The sequence below is a fragment of the Eulemur rufifrons genome, chromosome 6, assembly GCF_041146395.1.
Source record: "Eulemur rufifrons isolate Redbay chromosome 6, OSU_ERuf_1, whole genome shotgun sequence".
NCBI lineage: Eukaryota > Metazoa > Chordata > Mammalia > Primates > Lemuridae > Eulemur > Eulemur rufifrons.
Window position 1 is genome coordinate 64753933 of NC_090988.1, and position 15453 is coordinate 64769385.

At 32.1% G+C, this 15453-nt stretch overlaps 1 protein-coding gene across 3 annotated transcripts in view; it reads left to right on the top strand.

Moving 5' to 3' along the window:
* The window catches only part of PDE3B (phosphodiesterase 3B), a 139604-nt gene that overhangs the window by 105479 nt on the left and 18672 nt on the right, over positions 1 to 15453 (top strand). For all 3 annotated transcript variants that reach the window (XM_069471174.1, XM_069471176.1, XM_069471175.1), the window contains exons 8-11: positions 4788 to 4936; positions 5740 to 5877; positions 6837 to 6948; positions 9192 to 9305. In XM_069471174.1, coding sequence (XP_069327275.1) covers positions 4788 to 4936; positions 5740 to 5877; positions 6837 to 6948; positions 9192 to 9305 — 513 coding nt within the window. The remainder of the gene's footprint in view (positions 1 to 4787; positions 4937 to 5739; positions 5878 to 6836; positions 6949 to 9191; positions 9306 to 15453) is intronic.

Consider the following 15453-nt stretch of genomic DNA (forward strand, 5'->3'; position numbering starts at 1 on the left):
AGTCTAGCCAGGGAAATTAGAAAGAAACTAACTAAATAAATAAATAAAGCCATCCAGAATTTAAAGAAAGAAATAAAACTGTTCCTATTTACAAATAATATGATCCTTTGCATAGAAAATCCCAAAGAATACACATATACACTACTAGAACCAAGAAGCAAGTTTAGCAAAATCACAAGATACAAGATCAGTATACAGAAATCAATTATATTTCTGTATATTAGCAATGAACCATTGTAAATTGAAATTAAGAGGACCTTTTTCCATTCATATAGTATCAAAAAGAATAAGTAGTTGGAATAAACTTCACCAAATAAGTGTAAGATTTATGCACTGAAGGTTGTAAAACATTGCTGAGAGAAATTAGAGAAAATCTAAATAAATTGAGAGGCAATTTTATAGTTATAGATTGGAAGACTCAGTATTGTCAACATGGTAATTCTTCCAAATTGAGCTATAAATTCAAGTAATTCTTCTCAAATTCCAGCAGGCTTTTTTTGGGGGAGGGGGTAGAAATTGACAAGTTGGTGTTAAAATTTGTATGGAAATACAAATGACTCTCAGTAGCCAAAACAAATTTGAAAAAGAACAAATTTGGAGGACTTTCACTACTTGATTTGAAAACTTATTATAAAGCCACTATAATTAAGCCATTGTGGTACTGGCACAGAGAAGAGCTTATAAATCAGTGGAAGAGATCTGAGAGTCCAAAGGAAAATTCTTGCATTTGTAGTCAATTGACTTTTGACAAAGAAGCCAAGACAATTCAAAAGGGAAAGGATAGTTGTTTTTCTTTTTTTTTCAACAAATGGTTCCAGGACAATTAGATATCCACCTGCCAGAAATAGAACTTGGATCCTTACCTCACCACATACACAAAAATTAACTCAAAGTAGAGTGTAAGAACTAAAACCATGAAACTTCTGGAAGAAAATATAGGACACAGTCTTTCTGACCTTGGGTGAGTAAAGCATTCTTAGATAGGATACTGAAAGCACAATTTATGAAAGAAAAAAAAATGATAAATTGGGCTTCAGCAAAATTTTAAAATTTGGATTTCAAAAGACACCAGTAAGAAAATGAAAAGAAACCACACATTGAGAGAAAATATTTGCAATTATACATCTGATTAAGGACTTATATCCACAATATATAAAGAACTCTTACAACTCAGTGAGTCAAACTACTCAGTTAAAAAATGGACAAAAGATTTTAGATATTTTGGTGAAAGTAATTTGGAGGAGGTAAATGAATGAGTAACTAAAACATGAACAGATGATAAACATCATTAATCATTGGGGAAATAAAAGTTAATACTACATTGAAATACTGCTACACTTAAACTAGCATAGTTACAATCAAAAGACAGTCAGTCTAACAGTACGAAGTGCTGACAAGGATGCAGAGAAATTGAGACCCGTGTGCAATGCTGATGGGAATGTAAAATGATATAGCCACTCTCAAAAACATTTTGGCAGTATTTTTGAAGGCTAACTTCTTTTTTTTTTTTTTTTTTTTTTGAGACAGAGTCTCACTTTGTTGCCCAGGCTAGAGTGAGTGCCGTGGCGTCAGCCTAGCTCACAGCAACCTCAAACTCCTGGGCTCAAGCGATCCTCCTGCCTCAGCCTCCCGAGTAGCTGGGACTACAGGCATGCGCCACCATGCCCGGCTAATTTTTCTATATATATATATATTTTTAGTTGTCCATATAATTTCTTTCTATTTTTAGTAGAGACGGGGTCTCGCTCTTGCTCAGGCTGGTCTCGAACTCCTGACCTTGAGTGATCCACCCGCCTCGGCCTCCCAGAGTGCTAGGATTACAGGCGTGAGCCACCGCGCCCGGCCAAGGCTAACTTCTAAACACATAAATTTACCATATAACGCAGCAATACCACAGCTAAAAATCTACCCAAGAGAAACCATATGAGTACTTAGAGAAAAGTATGTAAATGTTTATAACATATTCATGATAGTGCAAAGCTGGAAACAATGCAAATATCCATCAACTTGTGAATAAATAAACATCATATGATATATACTTACAATTGAATTCTATTTAGCAATTAAAGAAATGAACTTCTGATACATGGGACAGGGATGAACTGCAACAGGGATGAACTTTAAACATTATTCTAAGTAAAAGATGCCAGACTCAAAAGATTATGTATTATATGATTACATTTATACAAAATTCTCAAAAGGCAAATTTATAGAGATGATAATCAGAACAGTTGTTGCCTAAGGTGAGAAGAGGGATTAACCATAATTGGTCGTAAGGGAACATTTTGGGTTAATGAGAATGTCTAAAACTGGATTGGCATGATGGTTGCATAACTGTAAATTTACTAAAATTGTAATTGGATGAATGTTTGTGTTCCCCTCAAATTCATTGCAAAATCCTAACCCACAATGTTTTGGTATTAGGAGGTGGGGCCTTTCAGAGGTAATTAGGTCATGAAGGTGGAGTCCTGATGAATGGGATTAGTTCCCTTGTAAAAGGGACTCCAGAAAGCTCTCTATCCCTTTTTTCTACCACGTGAGGATGCAATGAGAACTTGGTAGTTGCAGACTGAAACAGGACTCTTACCAGAACTTGACCATGCTGGCACCCTAATCTCAGACTTCCAGCCTCTAGAACTGTGAGAAATAAATTTCTATTTTTTATAAACCACCTAGTCTATGATACTCTGTTATAGCATCCCAAACTAAGGCAGTTTACAAAGAGTACATTTTAATAGTATGTAAGTATCCTCAATAAAGCTTTTTAAAAAGAATAAAAATTTATTAAGTCTCATAGTTCTGTGGGTTGACTGATCTCAGCTGGGATATTCTCACTTGAAGACTTTATTGTAATTGCAGTCAGTTTTTGGCCAGGGCATCAGTCATCTGTAGTCAATGCTCTATACCACTGAGCTATACTCCAGCAACAGTCATCTGAAGCATTGATTGGGCTGAATTTCCAAGATACATTACTCATGTGCCTGTTAGCTATTGACCAGTCCATCTAAATATGGCCCCTCCATTGGCATCTTCCAATTTGTTGGCTGTATTCCTAGAGAAGAGAAAGTGGAAGCTGCCAGTCCAATTAATGGCTCAATGCAGAACAAAGTGTCAATTCTGTTAATCAGAGCGATCATGAGGCTTGTTGAGATTTGAGGTAGTTGTTAAATAAAGGCACTCTCTTGATGGAGGAGTGGTAAGAATTCATTTCAGAAAAGTGTATGGGATAAGAGATAGTGTTTCAGGCATCTTTGGAAAAGAAATGCTACATTTATCTCAACTGTTTTTATTATCCGTAAGATATAGTTATTAGGAATTCATATCATTAAAAAATAAATTATGTAATATACTTCAAATGCCAACAATTTTTAGATTAACTGCTATTTTAGAATATCATTGTAGTTACTGCCTTAACTTACAAAGAGTGCTTGAATTTTCTAAATTTCATTTCTTAAAATAAATGTTTTTCAGTTGGAAAAATTATTTTTCCAACAATAATACTTCGTGATCATCATCAATGATTTTTTAATATATTCAGTTTATTAGATTCAGATATAACTAACATTTATTGATAACCTATTATGTGTAACATCTAGCAATAGGGGTATCATCATCCACATTATACTGGGGGAAAAAGCTTACCATTATTAAGTACAAAAATCAGGGTTTGGACCTATTTCTTCTGAAACTCAATTCCAATGACTACTCTTAAGAACTCTCTTTACTAAAGAAAAAACCCCAAATTTTAAAAATTCTGCATGTTGAAAAGTACACAGATCATGAGTCTATAGTTTGGTGAATTTTCATACACTGTGCTATCAGCACCCAGATCAAGAAACAAAATATTACCAGTACCTCAAAATTACCTTTTATGTCCCCTTCCAGCCAATATCCTCCAAAGACAATGATTTTCCTTTCTTTCAATAGTCATATGTATCAGTTTTCGTATGCTTTTAAACTTTTCATAAAGAAAATCACAGAATATGTACCTTTGTGCCTGGCTTCCTTCAGGGAGCATTAATATATATAGGAATCATTCATACTGTAGTCAATATATATTAATTAATATTATAATTAATTAATATAATATGTAAGAACCATTTATATATAAGAACCATTCATACTGTAGTTCATTCTCTTTGTTCTGTAATGTTTAGTTGTGTGACTATATACACACTTTATTTATTTATTCCACTACTTATGGATTTGGGTAAAGTTCCCTATTTAGGGTATCACAAATAGAATGAATATGAATGTTTACTAACATGTGAATGAATACTATTTATCTACCAATGCTGCTCCCTTTTTCCATGTGATTGGAGAAAAAGAATATTATTAATCACATTGTCAGAGAAATAACTCACAATTCAAGATATTCTGGTTTAAGTTTTATATGTGGCTTAATCTCATTTACTTATAATTATGAATTTAGAGTTTTTATGTCTAAAACTCAGAGATGTTAGAAACTGTTTACATAAAATTGATAAGAAAATTTCTATTGATAGGGACTGACTTTTTCTGTTTCTTGCTTTTATAAAGAATATCCACTCTTCTTCTCTTTCATCCATGAGTAGATATATAAGATGAGTCTAACACTGGAAATGTGTGTGTTGCCTAAGAACAAGGTACCTGGGCAAAATAGTCCAGCAAGATGCAACTTAATTTAGATGGAACTTTGTTATGGTTCACTTTATCTGAATATTTTTCACACGTAACCATTTTTATTATAGAGCTGTACACATGAGGCAAATTATATTCCTATTTATTACTATACATTTTTTTGAAAGGTGAAGAAGAAAACGTTTTCTCAAAAGAATCATTTAACCTTACGGAAACTGCACAAGAAGAGGAAACAGAGAAGAGAGACTGCAGAAAATTATTTTTAGAAGGTGATAATCGCCTACCAGAAGAGGCACAGAATGAACAGCAACCAAATGTAAAAGATAAACTTTCAATATGATTATGTTAAGGTGAAATATAATACTAGTTAGTACTGGTTTCATTATTTTTGCCCAGAACAAGATTTTTAATGTAATGGTATTTAAATTTTTATTAACTGAGAAATTACTATAACTGAGATATTGCTTGGGTTTCAAATAATACAGTATTTGTTCTAAACCTATTATACAAGAGCAACAAACAGCCTTCATTTTTAAATGGATATATTTTATTTATTTCATTGTAGATATATTATTTTCTATTCTAATAGTTTCTTAATTGTATATTTTAAAGTATAGAAAACATATACACAGTTATTAAAAACAATGAAAATAATTACTTATAATAGCAATATATTTTTATTCTTAAAGTTAAAAATTTAAGCTTTTAGGACAAAAACACCCATCCATTTCTTTTGGCAAGTTATCTTGGTCATAAATGCCCCTATAAGGATATAAATTTTTTTCTCTTACCCTTTGATACCTATAACTTCTAAAAAGAAAATAATGGATTTTAGATTTGTGTAGTGATTTGGAAATATAATATTTTTATAAGAGTAATGTAAGTAGGTTAGTAAGTCTTCTTATGCCCAGGAGACATGTTTATAGTTGTCTGAAGATAGCATTCTACAAAGAGAAGAGGTAGGAAGTACAGATAAGAGTGTATTTGAAAATAACCATTACACACAATGGTACTGACCTTTTTCAAATAAATGTTCAATTTTAAGTGTTCTCATTTAGATGTGAGTTTAACAATATTTATAAAAGGTAAAATAAAGTTGTTGTCTTCCTGCGTGTGCAGGTTGAACAGGAAGTATCACTGGACTGGATTTTAGTAGAAGATTATGACTCATTAATAGAAAAGATGAGCAACTGGAATTTTCAAATTTTTGAACTTGTAGAAAAGATGGGAGAAAAATCAGGAAGGATTCTCAGTCAGGTTTGTTTTCAAATCTCTACTTTTTTACTGTAAATTAATTTTTTCTTAAGTCTTTATAAAAAGCAAAATCTAAATATCATAATATTGCTTTAGGCATTCATTCAACAATGACATTGTTCATTGAATTATTTATTTTTCATAAAACCCAAATATATACAAAATAATTCTATATTATATATAATATTATATATAGATTATACAATTACATATATAAATGAAAAATGTATTTGACCATATTAATGGTTTTTAATTTAGGCTAAAGAAGTAATAAAGATTTATATTTTGTTGAATTTTGAGGTTGAAAGAAAGTGAAAATGATCTAGTTCTAACCACTAAAACTTACGCTTCATTTTTTTCACTTGCCTATTCCTTACCTAAGGCCAGATGATTCATTTCATGCTAGAACCATGGAAATATGCTTCCATTTTACCACTTTGACTCACGTATCTATCTGATAGATCCATATAACAGCATTGGATTAACATTCCCAAAATATAACTCTCGTTAATTACTTTAATATCTTATTTATGAAATGCAAAAACATAAGGATAAATTATGTAGAAGACATATAAGTTCATCTCATTGACATCCTTAAAGAGACAAATGTGATAAATATGATACTGTTCTGACTTTTTTTTTTAACAACTAGGCTAGGACTAGAATAGAATTCACATGCCCTTTAGTAAATTATGAATAAATTGCTAAAGAGAAAAATGGAAAAATTTTAAAATAGGGACATAGTATGTGTGGTAAGCCTTTTTTGGTTTTCAGGGGCTTTAGGGTGATGTTCTTCCTTTCTTATTTTTTGGAAAGAATTAATTCTGGGAAAGTTTTTAGTGAATTATTAACTCTAAGGCATACACATAGTTAACATTCTTAAATGCAAATCACAAAAACATACTCAGCTACAAATAGGAATTCTGATTTTCAAAGTGAACTGTATTTTAATTGACATTTAGGTCATGTACACCTTATTTCAAGACACTGGTTTATTGGACATATTTAAAATTCCCACTCAACAATTTGTGAAGTATTTTTGTGCATTAGAAGATGGCTATCGAGACATTCCTTGTAAGTATTAACATCTTATTATTTAAGTACAAGTAATACTGGTTTTGAAACTCTTTATTATCTTTCTCTTTAGATGGTCCCTTAAACACTTTTAAAACTACATGTTTGGAAAATTTTTAAATAAAGATTTAAAAGAAAATCTGTATTATGCTAGCTAGAATTAATTGGCTGCTATTAACATATTAGTATATATCCTTCAAGAATTTCTTCTTCTATAAATTTATTTTTTTAAAGGGGATCATAATATTGGTATATATCTATAATCTGCTTTTTCACCTAATTTATATATTAATAGTTAATATATAATTTATATATTAACATCTTTGTATGTTAATAATTATTTGTCTTAGCTTTTTAAATGTTTGGTAATATTAAGTCAGTCAAGAGTTTCAGAAAATTCTTCACTTTAAAAATATTTAAAATTTATCCATAGAATTTCTATTTTTTTTTTTTTTTTTTTTTTTTTTGTTGAGACAGAGTCTCACTTTGTTGCCCAGGCTAGAGTGAGTGCCGTGGCGTCAGCTTAGCTCACAGCAACCTCAGACTCCTCGGCTTAAGCGATCCTACTGCCTCAGCCTCCCGAGTAGCTGGGACTACAGGCATGCGCCACTATGCCCGGCTAATTTTTTCTATATAGATTTTTAGTTGTCCATATAATGTCTTTCTATTTTTAGTAGAGACGGGGTCTTGCTCAGGCTGGTCTCGAACTCCTGACCTTGAGCAATCCACCCGCCTCGGCCTCCCAGAGTGCTAGGATTACAGGCGTGAGCCACCGCGCCCGGCCAGAATTTCTATTTTTAAATGCATTCTGATTTATGGAATAATTTTTAATAACTGATTTTATGATTGACTATAATTTGAGTTTCATATTAGGAAAAGATATGGCTTTTTTATGTATAGTCTACAATATTGCTCCTTATGGACACATTATTTGGGAAATCAATTATATCAATATCTGTAGTATTCATAAAAATTATTTAATTTTTCTTGCATTGGCATAACTCATTAATAATGTTTAATCATTTAAGATGAGTTATATATACTATTTTTCCACTTATAAATTATACATTTCAAAAAGTGGTTGAATTTTATAAATGGAATATAGGGATACGTTAAGATGGAATGTAAGGGAAGCAGAATGGAAAGAAATGTGTTAAGGAATGTTCAGTGTCACCTTCAGTTAGGATATATTAGTTAAGAAAACCAACTCTGGACTTAACTTTTCTAAACTTTAGTTTACAAATTTGTAAATGAGAATATTAATAGTACCTACTCCATAGGGAATGATAATAGTATAAGAATAATTCATGTAAAGCATATATTAGAATTGATGACACATAGTATATGGTCAATAAAAGATGATGATTGTATTAGTAATAATTAAGCTCCTAGTGGATTGACATAATGGGATGTCTATAGCCTGAACACTTAGTATTATATTATCTACTAATGCTATCTTGTAGCTATTCATTAAATATTGGTGAAGTGTTGAGTTTTTATTGGATATCTGCTATAACTATAATCATTAGATTCACCTAGGTTGCCTTATTTAATCTGTTGGAAAGGTTGTATTATCTACCTTTTATGGATGAGAAGTAAACTGAAAAAGATCTTTCCCAAAATCATAAAACTAGATACCGAAGCTGGGTTTCAGTTCTAGGTCTGTCTGACTACTAAAACCTATACTCTTTATACTATATCATATTGACTTTTCACATAGTGGAATTTCAGTAAACCAATGTTTTATTGATCAGACACTGTTCTGGATGCTTTCACATATCATTTATCATTTAATTCTTATAGCAAACCTGAGACATAGGTATTTTTTAACTGTTTATTTATTTATTTTTGGCAAAAATATAGGTATCCAGAATTTGTAACTGTTTTATGTGCAAACGTGTGTCTCCATAATGCACTTATTACATGATATTTTTTTAAAAGCCACAAAATAGTAACCTTAAGAAAATTTTCCAATGCCTTTCAATTATCCTAGGTTACCCTGCCTTTTCTTTGGCCCCTTTACTATGTTGCCATAGTATATGTGAAAGTTTTTAAAAGAGAACTTTCTAACACATCAAGAGACTTTAAAAATGAAACAAAATACAGTTGTGGGAAATTATTCTAAGTTACACATTTTATTTATGAGGATATAAAATATAACTAGAAAATTCTTGTACTTTAAAAATGTCCTATGTCAAACCTAGCAGAATGACCATTTTTATAAAACATTTTGGTGACTTTAGATCACAATCGTATACATGCCACAGATGTCCTACATGCAGTTTGGTATCTGACAACACGGCCGATTCCTGGCTTACAGCAGATCCACAATGATCATGGAACAGGAAACGAAACAGGTACTTCTGTCCACAAATCTCTCTTAGTGATTTTATTAGGAGCAATAAATCAAGCTCTCTCATTTTATTACCTCTGCTCTTTAAAAAATTTTTAAGTAACCTTTGGTACATATAAAGGACTGTAAGTTTTGATGCATAATGACATGAAAAATTTTAAACCTGCTACCCATCTTAGGAGGTTGATTAAGATCCAGTAGTGGGGTCTGTCATGTTTCTTTCTCTGTCCCATCCTGTTGATTTCCCACTGAACTAGCCACTATCCTGAATATTATGATAATCATTCCTTGGCTTTTTTTTTTAATTCTTGGTTTTGTTTTTGTTTCAAGTGTATCATGTACATTTAAAATATATAACATTCCCAAACCAAAGGGAACATGTTTAAAGCCTCACATAAGTATTTAAATGATGATATTAAAAATTCCTTGTAAACATGAAAATTTTGCTTCCAAAAAAGCTAGTAATTCTCAGGGTAGGAAGAATTATGGAACAAAAAAGAAAAAACCTAATAATATTTCTCATCATAAATACAATTATTTATATAACTATAATGAATTATGATATTCATAGTTCTCTTATTCTAGCTTATGAAAAGGTAGAGGGAATACTCCAATAAGAGATATATATCAGGATAGAATTTGCTCAGTTACCAATACCTTAGAAATAGTATTATAATACTGATCAGTGTAAATGTCATAGACTCAATTGTTGCTTTACATTTTGGTAGGTGAGTCTGAAGTACTGCCAATATTTGTTTAATGGATTTGCTCTATGTCACTGGTTCATTTTTGTCTGCCATCTGTATTTACTCTTTCCAGTGCCCTTGATTCCTTTCAGCAGTTCTGTGCTTCCATCAGAGAACATTTTTTTTCAGCTTTTTTGTTGTAGGTGTCTTAATTTTATCTTAGAATATTTTTATATTTCAGCACATTTGAAGATATCATTCTTCATTATCTGAATTTCATAGTTTCTGTTGACATGTCAGCCTTAGGTCTTATTGAGAAAGGAAATATGTAAATATACTGTGCTCCTAATATGTTCCTTTTTACTTTGCTATTGGTTTTTAGCATGTTAACTATGATGTACTCAGGCAATTTTTTTGGTATTCATCCTGCTTGGCAGGACAGAGATAAGGACAAAGGGAACATGGAATGAGTGGTGAAGTAACAAAATGATAAATTCCAAGTAAGTTATGTGATAAGTCACAGAAATGAAGTCTATAATAGCTATATGTATTTTACTCATTGCTTTGATATGTTTTTGTTTTATATATTAAGCAATATTTTCTTCCTCTCTCATTCTCCTACCAGCCAATATATGGTTGATAGACATTTGTGTTCTTCCCACATTTGGGCTATTATAAACAATGCTTCTATGAAGATTCATGCACAAGTTTTTGTGCGGACATATTTTCATTTTTCCTTGATATATACCTGGTTATGGAATTGCTGGGTCACAAGGTTTAACATTTTGAGGAGCTTCCAAACTATTTTACAATCCAACCAATAATGTACGAAGATTTCAAATTCTCTGCATCCTTGCCACTTTTTGTTATTATGTACCTTTTTGGTATGACTATCCTAGTGGGTGTAAAGTGGTAGCTCTTTGTGGCTTTAATTTGCTTTTCCTTAACAGCTAATGATGTTGGGCATCTTTTTGTGTGCTTACGGGCTATTTGTATATCTTTTTGGGAGAAATGTCTGTTGAGTCTTTTGCCCGTTGTTAATTAGGTCATTTGTCTTTTTATTATTGAGTTTTAAGAGTTCTCTATATTTTCTATATACAAGTCCCATATTAGATTTATGATTTGCAACTATTAATTCCCATTCTGTGTGTTGTTTATTCATTTTTTCTTTCTTTTTAAAAATGTAATTATTTTTCATTGAAAAAACATATTTATTATGTACAATATGTTTTAATATATATATTGTGGAATGGCTAAATCAAGCTAATCTATACATCTGTTACCTGACATATTTATAATTTATTGTGGTAAGAACACTAAAATCTACTCTTCAGTAATTTTCAAGTATACAGTACATCATTATTAACTATAGTCATATGTTGTGTGATAGGTCTCCTGAACTTAATCCTCCTGTCTAAATGGAATTTTGTATCCTTTGACAAACATCTTCCCTATACCCTTTTCCTCCAGGCCACCTGGTAACCACCATTTTACTCTCTGCTTCTATGAGTTTAACTTTTTTAAGATGCCACATGTAAGTGACATCATGTAGTATTCATCTTTCTGCTCATTGCTTATTTCACTTAGCATAATGTTCTCCAGGTATATCCATGTTGTTGCAAATGACAGGAGGAGTTCCTTCTTTTTAAAGTCTGAATAGCATTCCACTGTGTATATATACCACATTTTCTTTATCTGTTCATCCATTGATGGACACTTAGGTTGATTCCATATCTTAACTATTGTGAATAATATTGCGTGAACATGGGAGTGCAGATATCTCTTCAACATACTGATTTCATTTCCTTTGGGTATATATCCAGTAATGGGATTGCTGAATCATATGGTAATTCTATTTTTAATTTTCTCAGAAGCCTCCATAATGATTGTACTAATTTATGGTCTTACCAGTAGTGTACTAGTATCTCCTTTTCTCCACATCCTCACTAACACTTACCTCTTGTCTTTTGTTAATAGCCATCCTAATAGATGTGAGGTTATATTTTTGCCTTGTGGTTTTGATTTGCATTTCCCTGATAATTAGAGATGTTCAGCATTTTTTAGTGTACTTATTGGCCATTTGTATGTCTGCTTTTGAGAAATGTCTTGGCATTCTTTGCCCATTGTTTATTCAGATTATTTATTTCCTTTATATTGAATTGTTTGAGTTCTTTATATATTTTGTATATTAACTCCTTATTAGATACATGGTTTACAAATATTTTCTCCCGTTCTATAGGTTGTCTCTTCACTCTGTTAATTGTTTTCTTTGCTGTTGTAATAAGCTTTTTAGTTTGATGTAATCTCATTTGTCTATCTCTTGCTTTTGTAGCCTGTGCTTTTAGGGTCAGATCAAAAAAAAATCTTTGCCTAGACCAATGTCAAGAAGCTGTTCCCTCATGTTTTCTTCTAGCTGTTTTATAGTTTCAGGTCTTTTTTTAAAGTCTTTAATCCATTTTGAATTGATTTTATATATGGGGTGTAATAAGGGTCTACTTTCATTCTTCTTTGTGTGGATATCCAATTTTCCCAATGCCCATTTATTGAAGAGACTGTCCTTTCCCCATTGTGTATTCTTTGCCTGTTTGCTGAAGATCAGTTGTTCATAAATGTATGGATATATTTCTGGGCCATCTATTCTGTTCCATTTACCTATATATCTGTTTTTGTGACTGTACCATGCTGTTTTGATTACTATAGCTTTGTAGTAGATTTTGAAATCGGGAGGTATGATGCCTCCAGCTTTGTTGTTTTTAAGATTTCTTTGGCTACTCAGGGTCTTTTGTGGTGCCATATGAGCTTTAGAATTATTTTTTCTATTTCTTTGAAAAATGTCTTTGGAATTTTGACAGGGATTACATTGAATCTGTAGATCATTTTGGGTAATAGGAACATCATAATGATATTAATTCTTTTAATCCATGATCATGGCATATCTTTCCATGTATTTGTGCCTTCTTCAATTTTTTTTTTATCAATGCTTTATATTTTTCATTGTGTAGGTCTTTTACCTCCTTGGTTAAACTTATTCCTCAGTATTTTTTGAGACTGTGGTAAATAGAATTCTTTTCTTGATTTCCTCTTTGGATAGTTTCTTACTAATTTGTAGAAATACTACTAATTTTTGTATGTTGATGTTTTATCCTGCAACTTTACTTAATTCAGTTAGTTTTAACAGTTTTTTAGTGGAATCTTTAGAGTTTTCTGTATAAAGATTATGTTATCTGCAAACAGAGATGGCAGAGAATTTAACTTCTTCCTAGCTAATTTGGATGCCTTTAATTTTTTTTCGTGTCTAATTTGGCTTGGACTTTCAGTACTATGTTGAATAGAAGTGGTGAGAGTGAGCATCTTTGTCTTATTCCTGATCTTAGAGGAAAAGCTTTCAACTTTTCACCATTGACTATGATGTTAACTGTGGGTATGTCCTGCATTGCCTTCATTGTGTAGAGGAACATTTCTTCTATACCTAATTTGCGGGCAGTTTATATCATGAAGGAATGTTGAATTTTTGTCAGATGCTTTTACTGATATGATGATATGGTTTTTGTCCTTTTCTGTTAATATGATGTATGACATTTGTTGATTTGTGTGTATTGAACCATCCTTGCTTCCCAGGGATAAATCCCACTTGGTCATGGTAAATGATCCTTATAATAGTCTATTGAATTTGGTTTGCTGGTATTTTGTTGAAGATTTTTGCATCTATGTTTATCAGGTGTATAGTCCTATAATTTTCTTTCGTTTTAGTGTCTTTGTCTGGCTTTGGAGTCAGAGAAATGCTAACCTTGCAAATGACTTTGGAAGTATTCTCTCCTCTTAGTTTTTTGGAAGAGTTTGAGAAGGATTGGTATTAGTTCTTTAAATGTTTGGTAGAATTTAGCCATGAAACCCTCAGGTCCCAGGCTTTTCTTTGATGGGAGATTTTTGATTATTGATTCAATCTCCTTATTTGTTATTGGTCTGTTCAGATTTCTTATTTCTTCATAATTCAGTCTTGGTATGTTGTTTCTAGGAATTTATCAGTTTCCTTTAGGTTATTCAATTTGTTGGTGTATAATTGTTCATGGTAATCTCTTATGATTTTTGTATTTTTATGGTATCAGTTGTAATGTCTCCTCTTTCTTTTGTCTTTTCTTTTTTTCTTAGCCTACCAAAAGGTTTGTCAGTTTTATGTTTTCTAGTCTCTTTTTCATTTATTTTTGCACTAACCTTTGCTATATCTTCCCTTTTAATAACTTTGGACATAGTTAGTTCTTCTTTTCCTAGTTTCTTGAGGAATAACATTAGGTTGTTTATTTGTTATCTTCTTTTTTAAATATAGTTTATTGCTACATACTCTCTTCTTGGAATTGCTTTTGCTATACCCTATACGTTTTGGTATGTTGTGTTTTCATTTTGTTTGTCTCAAGATTTTTTTTTTTAAAGAGATGAGGTCTCACTCTGTCACCTAGGCTAGAATGCAGTGGCATGATCATAGCTCATTGCAGCCTCAAACACCTGGGCTCAAGTGATCCTCCTGCCGCAGCCTCCCGAGTAGCTGGGACTCCAGGTGCATGCCACCATGCCTGGCTAAGTTTTTTTATTTTTTGTAGAGACAAGGTTTCACTATGTTGCCCAGGCTGGTCTTAAATTCCTGGCCTCAAGCAGTCCTCCCACCTCAGCCTCTCAAAGTGCTGGGACTACAGGTACATGCCACCGTGCCCAGCTAATTTTTTCTATTTTTTTTTTTTTTGTAGAGGCAGAGTCTCACTATGTTGCCCAGGCTGGTCTCAAGCTTCTGGTCTCAAGTTATCCTCCCATCTCAGCCTCCCAAAGTGCCAGGATTACAGGTGTGATCCACCTGATCCACCTGCCCTTGCCTATTTATGTCTTCTTTAATTTCTTTCAACAATATTTAGCAGTTTTCAGAATACTAGATTTTTACTTCTTTTGTTAAATTTATTCTTAAGTATCTTTTCTTTTTTTTTTGAGACAGGGTCTTGTTCTATCACCCAGGCTGAAATGCAGTGATGCAATTATAGCTCACTGCAGCCTCAAACTCCCGGGCTCAGGCAATCCTTCTGCCTCAGTCAGCTGCAGTATCTTACTCTTTTTGATGCTATTCTAAATGGAATTGTTTTCTCAGGTTCATTTTTTGATTGCTTGTTACTACTGTGTAGAAATACAATTGATTATTGGATGTTGATCTTGTCCCCTGCAACCTTGATGAATTAATTTATTAGTTCTAGTAGTTTTTTCAGCAGATTTCCTGGGATTTTTTTTCTCTCTCTCTCTCTCTCTCTATATATATATATAAGATCATGCCATCTGCAAATAAAGATAATTTGCATCTTCCCTTCCAATCTTGATGTCTTTTACTGAGGCCTCCTTTGAAATGAGTCAGCAAATTAAAAGAATCACCATTTTCTGAAAGGAAGCAAATAAATGGGATTCACAATAATTATGTTTAATTGTCCTTGCCAA